This window comes from Sceloporus occidentalis, unplaced genomic scaffold, assembly GCF_023333645.1.
Source record: "Sceloporus occidentalis isolate IW3139 unplaced genomic scaffold, rSceOcc1.0.p SCAF_6, whole genome shotgun sequence".
In the NCBI taxonomy this organism is placed as follows: domain Eukaryota; kingdom Metazoa; phylum Chordata; class Lepidosauria; order Squamata; family Phrynosomatidae; genus Sceloporus; species Sceloporus occidentalis.
The window spans coordinates 5681959-5702232 of record NW_028316986.1 but is presented as its reverse complement, the minus strand read 5'-3'; the positions used below and the strand labels follow the sequence as shown (position 1 = coordinate 5702232).

General features: G+C 46.1%; 1 protein-coding gene across 5 annotated transcripts in view; it reads right to left on the bottom strand.

The window, feature by feature from the left end:
• MSRA (methionine sulfoxide reductase A) overlaps positions 1–20274 on the bottom strand; it is a 305188-nt gene that overhangs the window by 141814 nt on the left and 143100 nt on the right. For all 5 annotated transcript variants that reach the window (XM_089528791.1, XM_089528792.1, XM_089528790.1 and 2 more), the window contains exon 4: positions 90–194. In XM_089528791.1, coding sequence (XP_089384917.1) covers positions 90–194 — 105 coding nt within the window. The remainder of the gene's footprint in view (positions 1–89; positions 195–20274) is intronic.

Sequence of the window (20274 nt, the reverse complement as noted above, 5' to 3'; positions counted from 1 at the left end):
AAGGTTCATCTCTTTTGAGCGGCTCGAACACTAATTATCCCAGCTGTAATTAGTAAGATAATTAAATACTGGCTCACTCATCACTCTACCTTGTGTCGGGTCATGATTCTCCCAGAAGACCTTGAGCAGTTTCTCAAAGCTGATGGTTTCTGGCTGAAATACCACTCGCACAGCTTCAGTATGGCCGGTTTTCCCTTCAATGAAATAATAATAATGGTTAAAAGAGGAGCAGGAGGAGGAGGATCACCAAAGCTACACCAAGGAATGGAATCCTGCCTTGCAACTAAATTGGAGAGAAGAGCTTTCAAACTGATTTCCCATCCTACTCTATGGTAATTTTTAAATGGTAGAGGCAGGAGAGTTGACCATGCAAGTGCCTGTATGGGGCAATAGCAGTACAACCAAGCACCCTTCAAATATGATGGATTACAATTTAACTGCAATCAGATGGGGATGATGGCAGCTGCATGCGAACACATCAGGAGGATGCCAGGATGAGGAAGTCTATCCTGCAGGCTTGCAAATCTCACTTTGTGTTGGCACAAGGGGAAAACTGTGCCAGTTTTCATGGTTCCCTTCCACACTTCTAAATCTACAGAGAGGCAGAGCATGACTGCCACTGGTACAATGACTTTGAACAATTGTCCATTTTCATTAGTAACCTGAAACTGCTTTCCATTTTCAACTCTTTTTACCTCTTTCAAACCAAAGTTTGTTTTGTTAGTTCATTTTTATCCTGCTTTTCTCCCAATGTAGCACCTAAGGTGGCTCACAACACCGACTGAAACAAAATATGGCCAAAACCAGTCATAGTAGTAAAAGAAAATAAAAACCCATTAAATAAATGATGTTATTAAGAACAGCACTACTTTCAAACAATTTAAAGTGCATTTTGATTTAAAAGTTGTTTTGATTCAGTGTTTCTCATTCCCCAACTGCTGCTGCTTCTTGGTGGTTGGTTCCATCCTCTAGTTTGCCCTCACTGCTATTTATTGAGAGGTTGGTTGTGGTGACACATGTAATTTTACTCCTGTCATTGTAACACTACATTGGATATAATGACATCAGTGAGACTAATTCGCAGACACATCCCGTGGCAGTGAGGACAAATGAGGCTGACAAAAGCAAAGGGTGAAGAAGAAATGAAATGGTGCAGAGAAGAAGCAACAAACCAGGGGAATAAAAGGGTCTGAAAGAAGAGTGAAATTGTATTTAGCAAGGCAAGTATTGCCTTGACAGTATGTTTGGTTACATCCACTGAATTCCACATGAAGTTCTTTCTTTGGATGCATCATGAGACACCATTGCTTGGTAAACTGGAAGGCAGAAAGCAAAGAGGAAAACCACATTACAGATGGATTGATTCAGCCACAGAAGCCACAGCTATCCTGAGCTTGCATGAGCTGAGGATGGCTGTTCATGACCAGATCATGGAAGTCTCCCATTCGTAGGATCACCATAAGTTGAAACTAACTTAACAGCATATCACAACATGAATACCAAAGACAAAGAAAATATGACACACTCTTGCCTACTATATGAATACACTCCCTATGCCTCTCTCTGAATGATATACAACCAAAAGATCTCAGAGGATACTGATCATACCTACTACCTTTATTTTCACCAGCTTTTTGGGGAGCTAAAAGCTGAAATACTGTTGGGCCGTTATGGTACTGCAACTCCAGGTCATGTTAGTGGCTGCATTATTCAGGTGCTTGTGTAAAGAACTATCCAATACCCTTTACATAAGCCGTTCCCCACGTACCTACACCATAATGGGGCATGGGTACAGGTCTACCCTCCTGACTAAGGGCTAGAATAGCGACCAGAATGGCTTTATGCTCTGCCAGAAATGAACAGACTCTCACTTAGTATTTTCCCAGTTATGTATTACAAGGATTGTTCTTGTTGTTAGTACTGTTGTGGTTGTGTTTCTTCAAGTAATTTATGATATATGGCAACTCCAAGGCAAACATATCGCAGAGTTTTTCTTGGCAAAATTTGTTCAGAGGCAGTTTGCCCTTTGCCTCCCTCTGAAGCTGAGAGAATGTGACTTGCCCAAGGTCACCCAATAGGTTTCCGTGGCCAAGTGGAGATTCAAACCCTGGGTCTCCCAGTCTCCTAGTCCAACACTCAAACCACTACAACATTCTGGCTCTTACATGGATTATAGGAACTGCCATATTATGTCTCACACATGTTGCCTTAGTGAGACTGGTCTGCTAGTTATTTGCATGTGAGCCAAGTCCTTTCCACTTTCTATCTTGTATTAACAGTTCCAAATTCAAGCTAGGTAAGGAATCAGGAGTGAGTGAGGCACTCTTAATTACAAATTATTCCTGAAATAGAATTACCATATAATTGACCCAATGAATTTGTTTACCTAAATAATTTTCAGATTATTAATACACAATTATAGCTGTTTTATGCTTAAATATAAGCCTCTACACATTGCTAAGAAATGGATACCTGTCTGTAGCCAGTGAAATTTCTAGTAAGTACAATGAGGCAATTGTAGAAGACCTTTAAAGAGATCTTAATTATCTATACACAATATGAAGCATTCCCAGGGGTAACTGGCTGCTAGTCAGAGCCTAAGCATTAGAGAGTTTACCCTTGATCTATGGTAGTTCAGCATTAAATTACCACTCGAAAATCCAGCAATAGTTTCAAGCCTTCTCAATCAGAAATGATGGATAAAGGGCCCTTTTCAAAGGCAGCAGCATCTAGATTCCTTTTCCTAATATTCAATAATATGAAAATAGCAGAGAGAAGCCCCATGAACCAACAGTCAAGAAGTAAATGTGATACAAGATGCAGGCTGATTTGAGTTAGAAATTGCAAAATTTAAGCCCCGGAAAATGTAAAGACTGTAAGATATATAAAGTACATAAAATATAATGCGGAAAGCTCTGTGTAATGTACAGTGTGTGTGTGTGTGTGTGTGTTATCAAGAGCCTAGATACAGCTTAGTTCCAGCCAGAAAGTCAACACAATTATAAACAAGATTTGACTGATAATAAACTCAAAGTCAGTGTTGTTATACAAAGCAATGGCTGATGATGATGATGCCTGATGTACCTTGATGGAAGGCAGCCAGTAGCAAAGTTCTTATGCTATCTTGTGTTGCATCATCTCTAGGGGAGGAGACTAATAGTTTAAATAAACAGAGTACTGTAAGCGGATTCTTCTTTTATAGAGATATATCAAGTGATTAGGATAGAACGTATAACAAGACAAGATATATAAGAAGCAAAGAGGAGAGAGAAGGCAGGTGACTGAAGTCTGCCTCCAACAGATGATAAATGCTATTGATAAACAGTTGTGCTGTTTCTAACTGATAACTACTCATACACACTGATGAAAATAAACCATGCTGGTGAGAGAGAAAAATATTTGGTCTCAACTAGGCTATGCTAAATACAATGTACTCTCCATTCCAACTGAATAGATCCTGCTAGATATAGCAATGCCCGTGGATATTAATAATAAGAAAATAAATGGTTTTTTTAAAATTTCTATCCCGCTTTTTGCCAGGCAATCAAAGCGGCATACAACAAGCTAAAATACATCCATATATACATAGTAACCCCCCCTTAAAACAAGATTAAACAGTATAAATTAAAACTAACATGCTAAAATCCAAATAATCTAAATAATAACCATGGGCAGAGTTCAACAGATGGGAAGTCTTATTCATGGCCGAGTATTTTATTCCGGGAAGGCCTGCCGGAAGAGATCCGTCTTAATGGCTTTTTTTTTTTTTAAAGCTCTCTAGATTGGTAATTTGATGGACCTCGTCCGGCAGGCCATTCCATAAATTGGGAGCAGCTGCAGAAAATGTCCTCTGGGAGGTCGCTGTCAATCTGGTCTTTAAGGGCTGTAGTAAATTCCTCCCAGAGGACCTGAGTGTATGGGGCGGATTGTATGGAAGCAGGTTATCCCTTAGATAGAATCATAGAATCATAGAATCATAGAATCGTAGAGTTGGAAGAGACCACTAGGGCCATCCAGTCCAACCCCCTGCCATGCAGGAAATCTAAATCAAAGCATCCCTGACAGATGGCCATCCAGCCTCTGTTTAAAGACCTCCAAGGAAGGAGACTCTATCACCTTCCGAGGAAGTGCATTCCACTGTCGAACAGCCCTTACTGTCAGGAAGTTCCTCCTAATGTTGAGGTGGAATCTCTTTTCCTGTAGCTTGCATCCATTGTTCCGGGTCCTGTTCTCTGGAGCAGCAGAAAACAAGCTTGCTCCCTCCTCAATATGACATCCTTTCAAATATTTAAACAGGGCTATCATATCACCTCTTAACCTTCTTTTCTCCAGGCTAAACATCCCCAGCTCCCTAAGTCATTCCTCATAGGGCATGGTTTCCAGACCCTTCACCATTTTTGTCGCCCTCCTTTGGACACGCTCCAGTTTCTCAATGTCCTTTCTGAATTGTGGTGCCCAGAACTGGACACAATATTCTAGGTGGGGCCTGACCAAAGCAGAATACAGTGGCACTATTACTTCTCTTGATCTAGACACTATACTTCTATTGATGCAGCCTAAAATAGCATTGGCCTTTTTAGCTGCCGCATCACACTGTTCACTCATGTTCAACTTGTGGTCTACTTGGACTCCTAGATCCCTTTCACACGTAGTTTCATTCAGCCAGGTGTCACCCATCCTATATCTGTGCATTTTGTTTTTCCGCCCTAAGTGCAATACCTTACATTTCTCTGTGTTGAATTTCATTTTGTTAGCTTTGGCCCAGCTTTCTAGTCTATTCAGGTCATTTTGAATCTTGATCCTGTCCTTGGGGTATTAGCTATTCCCCCTAATTTGGAGTTATCTGCAAATTTGATAAGTATGCTCCCAATTCTGTCATCCAGGTCATTGATAAAGATGTTGAATAGCACTGGGCCCAGGACAGAGCCCTGTGGGACCCCACTGGTCACTTCTCTCCAGGATGAAAAGGAGCCATTGTTGAGCACCCTTTGGGTTCGGCCGGTCAACCAATTACAGATCCATTTAACAGTTCCTTTGTCTAGCCCACATTTTACAAGCTTGTTTGCAAGAATGTCATGGGAAACCTTGTCAAAGGCCTTACTGAAATCAAGATATACTATATCCACAGCATTCCCTTCATCTACCAAGCTGGTCATTTTATCAAAGAAAGAGATCAGATTTGTCTGGCATGACTTGTTTCTCTGAAACCCATGTTGACTTTTTGTGATTATGGCATTGCCATCTAGATGTTCACAGACTCTCTGTTTAATGATCTGCTCCAGAATCTTTCCTAGAACTGATGTCAGACTAACTGGACGATAATTGTTGGGATCCTCTTTTTTCCCCTTTTTGAAGATGGGGACAATGTTTGCCCTTCGCCAGTCTGCTGGGATCTCTTCTGTTCTCCAGGAGTTTTCAAATATGATTGCCAATGGCTCCGATATTACTTTTGCCAGTTCTTTTAATACCCTTGGATGGAGTTCATCTGGTCCCGGAGACTTAAATTCATTTAGATTAACAAGGTGTTCCTCTACTATCTCTTTACTCATTCTGTGCTGAAATTCCCCTATTCTGTCCTCTGCTCCATTATCCTCAGATTGAGCACCCTTTGCCTTTTCTGAGAAGACTGAGGCAAAGAAGGTGTTGAGTAATTCTGCCTTTTCTCTATCTCCTGTTAGCATTTTGCTATCTTCTCCACGCAGTGGCCCTACCGTTTCCTTCTTCTTCCTCTTGCTGCGGACATATCCAAAAAAGCCCTTTTTATTGTTCTTAACCTCTCTAGGAAGCCTGAGTTCGTTCTGCGCTTTAGCTTTTCTGACTTTACCCCTACAAATGCCTGCTAGTTCTTTGAATTCCTTTTTCGTGATTTCCCCCTTTTTCCATTTCTTATACATGTTCCGTTTCAAACTCAGCTGAGTTGAAAGTTCCTTAGTCATCCATCCTGGTTTCTTGAGACACCTCCCGTTTTTCTTTCTCACTGGAACTGTTTGAAATTGTGCCTTCAGTATCTCCCTTTTGAGAAAGTCCCATCCGTCCTGAACTCCTTTATCTTTTAGTATTTCTGACCATGGAATCGCCCTCAATACTTCTCTAAGTTTACTGAAATCCGCTCTCCTAAAGTCTAGGATGCGTGTCTGACTCTGCCTGGCTTCTCCTTTCCACTGTATTACAAACTCCAGGAGAACATGGTCACTTCCACCTAATGATCCCACCACTTGCACCCCATTAACCAAGTCATCCTTGTTGGTTAGGATCAGATCTAAAATAGCTGACCCCCTTGTTGCCTCTTCCACCTTTTGGACCATGAAATTGTCTTCCAGGCAAGTGAGGAATTTGCTAGACCTTGAGGATTTTGCTGAGTTTGACTTCCAGCAAATATCAGGATAGTTGAAGTCGCCCATCACTACTACATCTCTCTTTTCTGACTGTGTGGTCATCTGTTCTAGAAAGATATCATCCAATTCCTCAGTCTGACTTGGGGGTCTGTAGTAGACTCCCACCGTAACACCCTTGTTGTTTCCCTCCCCTTTGATTCTTATCCAGATGCTCTCCACCTGGCTTCCATGACTGATGTCCAGGATCTCTTCACCGGTGTAAATATCTCTGACATATAGTGCTATTCCTCCTCCTTTCCTGTTTGGCCTATTTCTCTTAATAAGGTTATACCCCTCTATTTCCACATTCCAATCATGAGACTCATCCCACCAGGTTTCAGTGATGCCTATTATATCATATTTGCTTTGTTGTACTAGGAGTTCGAGTTCATCTTGCTTATTTCCCATGCTCTGTGCATTAGTGTAGAGACATCGCAGACCATGGGTCCCATTTACTTGCTGCTTGTGCAAGTTTTTTTGCCTCCAACTGTTGGGTCCTTGCACTTTTTTTCTTGTTTCCTCTATGTCAGTTTGACTATTTTCACCATCCCTTTCGCCTTCTTTAATATTGTCTCCCTTCCCCACGGAACTCAGTTTAAAGCTCTCCTGATCAATTCTTGAGTCTGTTGGCAAAGACATTTCTTCCAACTTGCGTGAGATGCAACCCATCCGTTGCAAGAAGTCCCTCCTCATGGAACCGCAGCCCATGATCAAAGAATCCAAATCCTTCTTGGAAGCACCATCTGCGAAGCCAGTTGTTCACATCCGCTATTTTCCTCTCCCTTCCTGGACCATGCCCTTCGACTGGCAGAAGAGACGAGATGACAACCTGTACATCCATTCCTTTCAGCTTCCTACCAAGCGCCTCGTAATCCCTTTTGATGTTCTGAATGCTGTGTCTTGCAGTATCATTAGTTCCCACGTGGACCAAAAGGAAGGGGTATTGATCAGTAGGCTTGACCAGTCTTGTCAGCCTCTCTGTCACATCACGGATCTTTGCACCTGGAAGACAACACACCTCTCGTGACATCTTGTCAGGCCTACAAATTACTGCTTCTGTACCCCTCAGCAAGGAGTCCCCCACTACGACCACACGCCTCCTCTGAGGCTTAGCAGCGACTGTTCCCTCGGGTGGGACTCTCAGGCTCCCCTGCTCCGTCCCTGAAGTCTGTCCATGCTGCTCTTCTTCATCCTCCTTGATAAGGGAAAGAGCTTCGAATCGATTCTCTAGCTGCAAGCTCCCTGAACAATTCCTTCTTGGCTTACTTCTCTTTGTGACATTCCTCCAGCTGTCTGCCTCCTCTGTTTGGCAAGTGACCTCTTCCACCCGAGCATCTTCCTCTGCGTGGTACTCATCCAAGATGGTTAGTTCTATTGTGTCCAGGAAATCCTCTTGTTCCCTAATATGCTAGGTTGGGCCCAAGCCATGTAGGGCTTTAAAGGTAATAACCAACACCTTGTGCTGTGCCCGGAAACTAACAATCAGCCAGTGGAGTGACTTCAGTATTGGTGTTATATGGTCACTCCTTGCTGTTCCTGTGACCAACCTGGCTGCCATATTCTGTACCAACTGGAGTTTCTGGACTAGGCACAAGGTAGCCCCATGTAGAGCACATTGCAAAAATCAAGTCTTGAGGTTACCAGCGCATGTACTACAGTTTCGAGGTCACCGTGTTCCAGGAAAGGGTGCAGCTGGCATACCAGCCGAAGCTGATAACAGGCGCTCTTGACCACTGCATTCACTTGATTCCTCATCTGAAGCGATGGGTCAAGAAGCACCCCCAGACTGTGAACACAGTCCTTCGAGGAGAATGCGAGCCCCTCTAGGACTAGAGGTTGCAGCCCAATACCTGGTTTGGGGTAACGATTCTTTGTGAACTCATGAACATCAAAATAATACAGGAAAATGCTTTGAGGCTGTATTGTATATAAGCAGAAGCAATATAGTTAACTCTTGCTAATTTGGGGCTGAAATCTGAGATGGAGACACTGCAGTAGAGCCCACATCCAGTCTGACTGGCTCATCTCTTGACTGGCTGGAAATATGGCATGCATGAGACTATGGAAAAGGGCTCTGGGGGGCAGAACACCAAATGCTAAAGCCCATATGACCCTGATTTTCTCAGGGCACGAATGGGGACTCTGGTAACTCTGGTGACACATGAATAATAACTGGTCTATCTAAACCAGGGGTCGGCAACCTCCGGCCCATGGGCCGGATGCAGCCCGCGAAGGCCTGGCTACCGCCCCCCAGCTGCTCTTGACGACGACGACGCGGCCGCCCATCGCGGCTTTTCACCACTCTGGGCGCCGCCATTTTGGGCGGCAAAATGGCGGTGAAGTCTCGCGCAACCTTCCCCACCATTTTGGGCGAAAAAATGGCGGCGCCCATAGCGGCCTCTGGGGCTATGGGCGCCGCCATTTTGCCGCCCAAAATGGCGGCGCCCATAGCGGCCGCTGGGGCAGCGGCGGCAGCGGCGGCGGGCCTCTAGGAGGCCCGCTGCCGTCTCTGGGACCCTCCAGGAGGGCTCCCAGGGCGGCAGGGGGCCTCTGGGAGGCCCGCTGCCATCCCTGGGGCCCTCCAGGTGGGCTCCCAGGGCGGCAGGGGGCCTCTGTGGGGCCCGCTGCCGTCCCTGGGGCCCTGCAGGAGGGCTCCCAGGGCGGCAGGGGGCCTCTGCCGTCTCTGGGACCCTCCAGGCCGTCCCTGGGGCCCTGCAGGTGGGCTCCCAGGGCGGCAGGGGGCCTCTGCAGGGCCCGCTGCCGTCCCTGGGGCCCTGCAGGAGGGCTCCCAGGGCGGCAGGGGGCCTCTGGGAGGCCCGCTGCCGTGCCTGGGGCCCTCCAGGTGGGCTCCCAGCGCGGCAGGGGGCCTCTGCAGGGCCCGCTGCCGACCCTGGGGCCCTGCAGGAGGGCTCCCAGGGCCGCAGGGGGCCTCTGCGGGGCCCGCTGCCATCCCTGGGGCCCTGCAGGAGGGCTCCCAGGGCCGCAGGGGGCCTCTGGGAGGCCTGCTGCCATCCCTGGGACCCTCCAGGCGGGCTCCCAGGGCGGCAGGGGGCCTCTGCAGGGCCCGCTGCCGTCCCTGGGGCCCTGCAGGAGGGCTCCCAGGGCGGCAGGGGGCCTCTGGGAGGCCCGCTGCCGTCTCTGGGGCCCTCCAGGCGGGCTCCCAGGGCAGCAGGGGGCCTCTGTGGGGCCCGCTACCGTACCTGGGGCCCTGCAGGAGGGCTCCCAGGGCGGCAGGGGGCCTCTGGGAGGCCCGCTGCCATCCCTGGGGCCCTCCAGGTGGGCTCCCAGGGTGGCAGGGGGCCTCTGCGGGGCCTGCTGCCGTCCCTGGGGCCCTGCAGGAGGGCTCCCAGGGTGGCAGGGGGCCTCTGCGGGGCCCGCTGCCGTCTCTGGGGCCCTCCAGGCGGGCTCCCAGGGCGGCAGGGGGCCTCTGCAGGGCCCGCAGCCGTCCCTGGGGCCCTGCAGGGGGGCTCACAGGGCGGCAGGGGGCCTCTGCGGGGCCCGCTGCCGTCTCTGGGGCCCTGCAGGGGGGCTCCCAGGGCGGCAGGGGGCCTCTGCAGGGCCCGCAGCCGTCCCTGGGGCCCTGCAGGGGGGCTCCCAGGGCGGCAGGGGGCCTCTGCGGGGCCCGCTGCCGTCTCTGGGGCCCTGCAGGGGGGCTCCCAGGGCGGCAGGGGGCCTCTGCGGGGCCCGCTGCCATCTCTGGGGCCCTGCAGGAGGGCTCCCAGGGCGGCAGGGGGCCTCTGGGAGGCCCGCTGCTGTCTCTGGGGCCCTCCAGGCGGGCTCCCAGGGTGGCAGGGGGCCTCTGCGGGGCCCGCTGCCATCTCTGGGGCCTTGCAGGGGGGCTCCCAGGGTGGCAGGGGGCCTCTGCGGGGCCCGCTGCCATCTCTGGGGCCCTGCAGGAGCCAGCAAAAATGGGGAGGCCTGGCCCCCGGAGGGTGGAAGCTCCGCCCCTGGCGGGTGGAAGCTCCACCCCCAGCACACAGCCCCGCCCCGGAGGGTGGAAGCTCCACCCCTGGCACGTTGCCCCGCCCCGGAGGGTCGAAGCTCCACCCCTCGGCTTCGGCCCCCCAGTCGCCTGAGGGACAGCAACCCGGCCCCCGGCTCAAAAAGGTTGCCTACCCCTGATCTAAACTGAGGCTGTTCTGCTCTGGGAAAATGGAAGGCGGTAGGAAAAGAGGAAGACAACATTACAGGTGGTTTTCTTCAATCAAGAAAGCCAGGGCTGTGCTCAGTTTGCAAGGCCTGAGCAAGGCAGTAAATGATTGAGACTCTTGGAGGCCTCTCATTCATAGGGTTGTCATAATTCAAAGCTGACTTGATGGCAAATAAAAACTTATTCCATACTGTCCCTCACATTCACACTTAATCATCATGCCACTCTTGACAATGCTTTCTCCTCAGCACCTACAAATTTCTCTCATTTGTTTTCTCCTCCAGTAGCCTTCCAGCCTGTGGTTCCTTTATTCCGGCTTAACTCACGCTACATTATTCCAAGCTGTATCTGTCCTTATTCTTTCAGCCAGTCCCCATTAATATACAAATATGCACTTGCCATCAGTCGTTTCACACTTGTCAGTCACTAGATGCACTACTAGAATTTGGTACATATCAACACACACAGAAAACCATGTTTTGCTACATCTTATGTGGCATCACAGTTACATTATAACAGGCAAAGAGATAAGTACTTGAACCAACCTTCACAAGATAGAAGAACATGGAAAAGGCATGACCTCTCTCTCAACATGATAACTTTCTTTTGTATATATGTCCAGTACCCAAATGTGTTACTAGAAGTAGGGAGAATGAGGAGAACTGACAGATTCTTTTGCCTTGACACAGCTGTCCCATGGCATGATTGCAGCCTCCATTATGTAAAATCAGAGAGTTGTTTCCACTGATTTTAAAATGATAATCTGATGCGAAATTTACAAACAGTTGTTAGGTATCATACAAATAATCTCCCCGCTCCCTGCCCAAGAAGGTATATGTATCTCTTTTCTTTCCCATTTGGAATATCCCCAGCAAGAATATTCTTTGTATAATCCTCTGACAGTGGCTATGTTTTCAAAGTGAAAAATAAACATAGGATAAACAGGCAATTAGCTGCTGGCAAACAGCCTTCTCAACAACAGCATAATAAAGCTTAATCCTCCACAAGTCTACAGCCTCTATGGAACTGGACTGAATGGCCTGATCGTGGAAAGGGGTAGGTGTCCTGCTCTCACACTGCAATAGCAGGCAGAATGCCAGAGGTTTGGAAGCTAAAGGAACCAGTAGTATCCGATAAAAACAGTCCAGGGTCAGAAGCCATAAATCCAGGCAAAGTCCACAAGATAACGTAGTCATGAAACAGCCGTTTCATAAATCACAGAGTCAGATCTCATAGTAGATGCAGACTGAAAGACAAACCCAAAAGGTTCCAAGAAGCCCTAGAGGGGTATATGGCTGGAACTGACGGCGATTCTGTTGATGCCCTGACAAACATCTGGGATACTGATCTCTCCAGGGCTATACACAGCATCGCTCCCAAGCATCCTTTCCGGTCTGCTTCCAAAAAACAACCCTGGTATACGGAAGATCTCAGGGAAAGGAAGCGGGCTGTGCAACAACTAGAACGCAACTGGCGAAGACATCATCACTTAGCCGACAAGGCACTCCTAGAGTCACTTTTGAAGGCCTACAGAGTGGCAATAAGTGCAGCTAAACATTCTTTTTATGCTGCACGTATTGCGTCCGCGGAGTCGCATCCAGCAGAGCTGTTCAGGGTAGTGAGGGAGCTAACACATCTGCCCCCTCCCCTGAACCCTATATTACAGCCATCTAAAGCCTGCTGTGACAAATTTAACAACTTCTTTGCGGATAAAATCTCTCGGATAAGCGCTGAACTCAACACCAGTATTCCTTCAGAATCTATAAGAGAGGTGTCCAGAGCTTCCGTGGACCCTATTAAACTGGATCACTTTGAGTTTGTTAGTACCGAGGAAGTGGACAAGATCCTTCAAAGTGTTAGGAAGATGACGTGCTCTCTCGATCCCTGTCCCTCATGGCTGGCAGCTCAGAGGGGGGATGCGGTGGTAACCATGTTGCACCACATAATTAATACATCTCTAAGAGAGGGACAATTTCCATCTAAACTGAAATTAGCAGTTGTGAAACCCCTGCTAAAAAAAACCTCCTCAGACCCCCTGATTCATAACAACTATTGGCCTGTATCACTGCTGCCTTTTTTGGGGAAAGTGATCGAGAGAGCAGTCGCTTTCCAGCTTCAATCGATCTTGGATGAAACGGATTTTCTAGACCCATTTCAAACCGGCTTCCGGGCGGGCTATGAGACTGCCATGGTCGCCTTAGTCGATGATCTCCGTCTGGGCATGGACAGGGGAAGCGTGTCCCTGTTAGTGCTTTTGGACATCTCAGTGGCTTTTGATACCATTGACCATGGTATCCTTCTGGAACACCTGAGGAAGTTAGGTATTGGGGGCACTGCGCTCCAGTGGTTCCGTTCCTACCTCTCGAGTAGATTCCAGATGGTGCAGCTGGGGGACATCTGCTCCGATTAGAGGGAACTGACATCTGGTGTCCCTCAAGGAGCTATTTTGTCCCCCACACTATTTAACATTTACATGAAACTGCTGGGAGAGATCATCCCAAGATACGGGGCGCGGTGTTATCAGTACGCTGATGACACCCAAATTTGTTTCTCTGTGTCTCTCACTGATGTTGTGACTAGGGATGGCATCTCGCCTCTAAATGCCTGTTTGGAGTCGGTAATGGTTTGGATGAGGGAAAACAAACTCAGTCTGAGTCCAGAGAAAACGGAAGTACTGGTGATAGGTTCCCCGGGACCGGGTGGTGAGATCTGCCATGCTGTCCTAAACGGGATCACGCTCCCCTTGAAGGACTTGGTTCGCAGCTTGGGAGTGCTTCTGGACTCGTCGCTCCAGCTGTCATCTCAGGTGGATGCGGTGGTCAGGAGTGCTTGTTATCAGCTTCGGCTGATACGCCAGCTGCGCCCCTACCTGGACCGGAGGGACCTTGAAACTGTAGTACATGCTCTGGTAACCTCTTGATTGGATTTCTGCAATGCGCTCTACATGGGGCAACCCTTGTACCAAACCCGGAAGCTACAGTTGGTGCAAAATATGGCAGCGAGACTGGTCGCTAGGTGTTCTAGGTCAGTCCACATAACACCTATCTTGAAAGGTCTCCATTGGCTGCCTATTTGCTTCTGGGCTCAATACAAGGTGTTGGTAATGACCTATAAAGTCCTAAATGCCTTGGGCCCAGGGTACTTGGAGGACCGCCTATCCCCATATAATCCGCCCCGCACACTCAGGTCAGCAGGGAAGAACTTGCTGGAGGTCCCAACTGTGCGTTATGTGAGATCCTCGCAACGGGCCTTCTCTTTTTCTTCCCCCAGAATATGGAACAATCTCCCAGACGAGCTCCGTTCCACCACATCTTTAGATCTTTTTAAGAAGAATCTTAAGTCCTTTTTCTTCTCCCAAGCCTTCCCCCCATGAAATGTCATGCTATGTTTTACCCCCTCTGTTGACGACCTTGCAATGTTTATGGATTCCCCCACTCAGCTGGCCCTGCTGTTGTTATTTGACTGTTTTTAAATGCTGTTTTAATTGTTTCATCTCGATGTATTTTTTATATAAATCTGTACGCCGCTTTGATCAAAGTTGGAAAAGCGGGATAAAAATAAACTTTTATTATTATGATTATTATTATTATTATCACTCTAGTAGGATGTGTTTGCTGTTGCTCTGCAACTTCTTCACTACAGCCACTACAGTCTTTTTCCTTCTCTTTGTTGGCAGCTTTGACAACATCCTGTCATTTTGGCCCAGAACAGATGAGCCTTTCGTGATGCCCTCGTCATGTGCTAGGGTTGCCTCGGGGCGGCACACCCCTCAATCCTAGCACGTGACGAGGGCATAACAATGGTGGCACCCTGTATACATGAGCGCCGCCATTGTTACGCAAGCGCTGCATGGCATCTGCCTGGTGCCGTGCGGGACTTGCTTAATGAGTGCGCCCATGGCACACTTGTTAAGCCGCCACCACAGCATAAGAAGAACCTGCTTTTTGCGGGTTCTTTTTCTGCCGGTGGGAAACCAGGCGGTTGGCTGCTGCGGCTTCCCTCCAGCGGAAAAACAGACGCCGGCAGGCCACCCTTTTTGGGTGCTCTGTACCGTGCCTTTGTTTAGGGTAGCTGCCTGCCATATCAAAAGTTCAACACAATAAAAGATTATTGTATTGCACATTCTGCACATGCAAACAATACATGTTGCACATGTACAGAAACTATTGCATTGTAATCATTTTGGCAAGTGAGTGGCAAAGTAGGACACAGGACCTGTTTAATGCGCTTGAAAATAGAGGGATGTGGACACCTGCCTCCAGTGTTTTACTGTGGTTTTGTCCCAGATCTAATGAGCAGGACAACAATTAGCGGGACATTGTGGATAAGACTACCAAGGTCTGACTATGCTTCAGTGTAGGCAGGGCCCCATAAACTGTCTTATTCTTGTCTAAGATTGCCAGGTATCCTCACCTCAAGTCCTGCAGAGAAAGAGAGAGGTTTGGAGAGATTGGTGGGTGCACATGCAAAGAAAGCTGGTCCTTTCGTTTTACCCAAGACACTGCTTTCTGTTGATTTATCTAGCCCAGTTCTGCTTCCTCTGACTTTCAGCAGAAATAGCTTCTCAAGGATGTTTCCAAGCACTTCCTACTTGATACCTATTGATTTGAGATTGGTACAAATGAAACCTTTGATCTTCTACCTCCAAAACATGTGCTTTACAAAATATTGGAGTGGGAGGGGCTTTTTCTGATATGTGAGAACATCTGTGACAGATAGCTGGAGCGAGCCTTCTCGTCATAAATCAGGACTTTGGGGGCAAAGATCTTATTCTGTACTTGTGTGGCATTAATATAGGCTCACACAGTTGCATATGGCTGCACCATTGCCCCAAGGCTGTATGCAATAGGAGCTTCAAGCTAGAGACCCCCCCCCCCCCCCATGCAGCCATTTACAGTTTGGGACATGAGATGGCCGATGTTAAGATTTGCATGTACACACACTTAAGGAAATCACAACTGCTTGCAAATTCTTGCATAATCTGTGGAACCACTTGCACAAGCATGTTCTAGATATCACCCATCCACTTGGACCAGCAAGGCACAACTGCTGATACAAGAAGAGTTATACAATCAGATTTCTGCTTCTATGCTTCTATGTCCATAAATACTGCTGAAAACAATAGAAGACAAGTATAGTTTTTCGCCAGCATCTGTGAACAAAATTAAAGTGAACAAAATTTGGCTACCAGTCCTGAGGAATAGCAAAATAAGGACTCAGCAAATGCAAATAGGAAACCATTCAGAGCCAGGGGCTTCCCTAGCAGACAATAATCACCAATTAACAGACATTAATCCTCTTTGGCATTAGCCTCCCAGCCTGAGGCCAGCCATCAACACAGAACAATACACATGCAAACCACTCCTGCATTCCCAGGCTCACACAGTATATATACACCCAATTTTTCCAGGCAAAGCATTCTCTGAAGATGCCAACCACAGACGCTGGTGAAACATCAGGAAGGAACTTTTCTGGAACATGGCCACATAGCCTGAAAAACCCACAAAAAACTATGGATGCCGGCCATGAAAGCCTTCGACTTTACATTGAAGATAAATATGCTTACTTTTCTCTAGATTATAACCTAGATCTGCACTCAGCAACTGGTGACCTTGAGACATATTACAGCCCACAGCGGAATGCTTATAGCTTGGTTGTACAAAGGCGTTGTTACACGGAAACAAACATAATAGACGTTTGAGCAGTGTGTAGGCATACTTCCAAGAAGTCTCTTGTAAGCTTCCTTTTCAAGAGCATTCATTGTTGAAAAGCTGACTTCGTATGCGTAGGTTGAGCAGAACATGGAGAGTGTAAGCATAGAGTGCTGTTTGATGACGCTGAGATTTTCTATACCAGCAAGTTCCTGCGGCTTGCTATTCAAAGTTCAGATGAGTCCAGAAGATATCTGAAATTTAACTTGCTCAGACTGTAGAGTTGCTCTCTCTTTCCCTCCTTCTCTCTTTTAAGTATGAGAAATGAAGCCACCCGCAAAGTAATACGAAAATGGATTAAGAACATAATCTCAAAATAACTTTAGGAATTATGAAGTGCTCGTATTCAACAATATCCCCTTCTTTATTTTCAGTTACACAACAAAACTATTATAACATTAACAATCTCAGTACCTTTGTTCTGCCTTTTGGGTCATGGTGTATGCTGAAAAGCAGAATTATTCTCTAGCAGAAGCATTATCCTGGGGGGAAATAATTGTGTTGTATCCAGATTCATTACTTTGTACCTGCTGATTTGATCTCCGCCATGTATTTAGAGAGGATGTGTATATCTACGTATTAGTTAAGAGGCACTTTGCAATATATTCACTGTGTCTTTTGCCACCTTGCAACTATTAATCTGCTGGATGTACTCAAATGCTTGGTTCTTATTGACTGAACTTCTAAGTGTGCCCTGCATTTTCCTTACGTCGGGAAATACTGAGCTTTTAGTCTTCAAACAATTTGGAGTAACAGGTTAACTTGAGATGTAACACTTTGGCCAGAACCATTTTTTGTTTGGTAGCAGAATGGAACTTTGATTTTGTATGTGAAGAAACCATTGCTCCATGGTAAAGCGCACAGTTCATATGCAGAAGCCATACAAAATGAAGCCATGAACAGGGTCAACAGAAGGTAGCTTCCCATGTTCATATGGAATTCTTCCATCCAAATCCATTATTTTACCCTGGGACTTAGTACCACTGTAATGGGATAAGTGCTTGCATTCCATCCTGGGAATCTGAATCACTCAGTTCTACACTAAGGGCAACATTTGTCATTCATAACAGGTCTGAGTTTGCTATCTATTAAGGGTACCCATACAATAGGCCAGACCATAACTCCATCTATTCTAGTACAGCTTACTCTTGAAAATGGTTCTGGAGATAGGGGCAGATATTTTTCCCAGTTCTGAAATCTGATACCATTTGACTAAAGATTCCAGGTTTAAAAGATGGATATTGCACACACAAGACATTTACTCTATCATTTAGAAATGGATTTCCTGGCAGTATTGGAATTTCTGTTATGTGTGCATGGGTGCCATTGTAAGTGCAAGATCATTATTAAGAAGTCAATCTTGATAAAGGGGGAAAGGGGAGCTACATGTACATTGCATGCATTCAAGTCAAAACCTGCTCTAGCAAGTCATGAGACAGCACCTGGCTTCCCTATAGAAAGTCAGGACCAATGCCCATATACGCCAACATCCTGAACAGGTGTGCTCTGTAAATGAAATTATAATTTATTGTGAATGAAAATTGAAGTTGAAAGCATCTCTAATCTTCTGCATGCCTAAATTAGATAAATGGAAGTGCTGTGATAATAATATTATATAGTGGAAACTTCCTTGCCTTCAGAGTGGATGCTTCTATTTGCAGGGAGTCTCTGAGGAGGGCTTGGTAGTATTGCTAGTAGACACTGATCCCTAGCTTATGAAGGATTACCATAGAAAAGTATGTGCCTGTCCAGTAGAATAATATTTATTATTTCTCAAGTTAACGCCAAAAATTTTAAAGGACTACATATTTTTCAGTTTCTTAAGTCAGTTGGAATGGAGTGGGCTTGATGAGATAAAACCATGACTCTGGCAGCCAAGGAAGGGAAGATATCTGGGACTTTTGAAGCCTCCTGAGAATCCCTCATTAGATGTTTTAGTGGCCATTAAAAATGCAAAAGCAATGAAATCTAGTGGCACTTCTCTCATTAAAACAGTCTTCTCTAATGCATGCAAGCTACCAGATATTTTGGCCCACAACTTCCATTATTCCTCACAGTTTTGCTGGCTGATGTTCATGGGAATTATAGTTCTAAAATAGTTGGAAGGTATGACATTTGGGAACACTGCATTAAGACATAAACTTTAGTGAACCAGAGTCTACTCTCTAAACACTGAAAGTATATGCTATAATGTCTCTATCAGAATCTCTTGTTTTTGCTGCTCCCGGACTGTGGAGCTCCCTTCCACAGGAAGTCAGGTCAGCCCCCTCGCTGCTCTATTTTAGCCAGCAGCTGGAGACATTTTTATTTAGACAGGTTTTTGGTGGATGAAATTTACTTGTGTAGTGTGCTGTCTTAATGCTTTACTGGTTTTAACTGGTTTTAACTAAGGGGCCGGAACAGACAGCCCATAAAAGACGCCTTCAGGGTGTCATAAGAGCATGGCATTCACATGCCACACATTCTGATGATGCCTGAAGCTGCCTGGAAGCAGGGAGGCTGCCCAGATGCAGGCGGCTTCAAGATGCTCTGATGGCGTGGCATTTATACGCCACACACTGCCAGAGTGGCTTGCAGCTGGCTTCAACCCACGGTGGGGCAAGAAAAGCCAGCTTTTTGCTAGCCAAAAAAGGAGTGGGTCTTTGCTACTCCTTTTTCAGCCAGATTCAAGGCAGATTGGGGCTGCAGTATGTGTTTGCCACAGCCCAAATCCGTCTTCAGAAGGGGCTGCTTCAAGCCACCCCTTCTGGTTCATCTGTTTCCCCCAAGCTGTTCTTAACTTATATTTTAATGTTGGTAATATTTAATTATTTTTAACTCTTGTAATCAGTATTTTAGTCCTATCTTTTAAAATTATTGTAAGTCACCTTGAATCCCATTTTGGAAGAAAGGTGGGATGTAACTCCCTTGAATGAAAGAATAAAATAAATAAATAAATAAATAAATAAATAAATAAGACGGTGTGCCCTTCCCATCCGCAGGTGTTTGGTTCCAGGGGGCCCCTACAAATGGGGAAAAACACAGCTCATATTAGTGAATGGGTGGCAATGTGCATGCTCACATGTCGGTGCACCCATGGATGTGTACCTCCATTGGTTAAGATGGGGTAAGGCAATCCACAGGAACTCCAGTCTGTGGGTGGCTAGCCCACCAATACATTAGGCCCACCATATCAACTAACTCAACTACCACTCTGGAAATGGTTACATCTGAAATGTTCTTAGGTTGTTGTTGTTTTTTCCTAAGACAATGATAGGGTGGAATGGGAAACTTTTATGCAGCTAACATGACTTTTTTCTTTAAAATGGAGTCCTGTCAAGAGGACTTCATTGGTTTAATCTGTTGAGAGTCTACATGGTAAAGCCAGCCCATTGCCATTTTGCAGAGTTTTTACCCCTCAGACTGTTACAAAGATGGATGAAAGATTAGGACAAGGGAGAATAATATTTTTATTTATATAATATAATATTATTTATTTATTTATTTATTTATTTTAATAAAAACAAATAAGGAGCCTACTGTACCTGTTTAATTTATTTGCAGAACATATTGTAAGAAAAGCAGCTTTAGACACAGAAGGAGTGAAAATAGGAGGAAGGAATATCAACAGTCTAAGATGTGCAGACAACACCATAACACTAGCAGAAAACCTCAAGGACCTGGAACAACTAATAAGGAAGAACAAGGAAGAAAGTGGAAAGACATGCTTATTGTTGAACATAAAGAAAACAGAAATAATGACAACAGAGAATCTGGACAAATTCCACCTAGACGATAAAGAAATAGAAATAGTAAAAGAGTTCTCATATCTGGGATGAAATATTGATAGAAACAGGAACTGCAGCCAGGAAATGAGAAGACGATTGAGAATGGGGAGGTGGCTATGAAAGAACTAAAAAAGATCCTAAAATGCAAAGATATACAACTCAGCACAAAAGTTAAAATCATACAAGCCATTATATTCTTTATTACCATGTATGAATGTGAGAGCTGGACAGTTAAGAAAGAACATAGGAAGAAAATCCATTCATTTGAGATT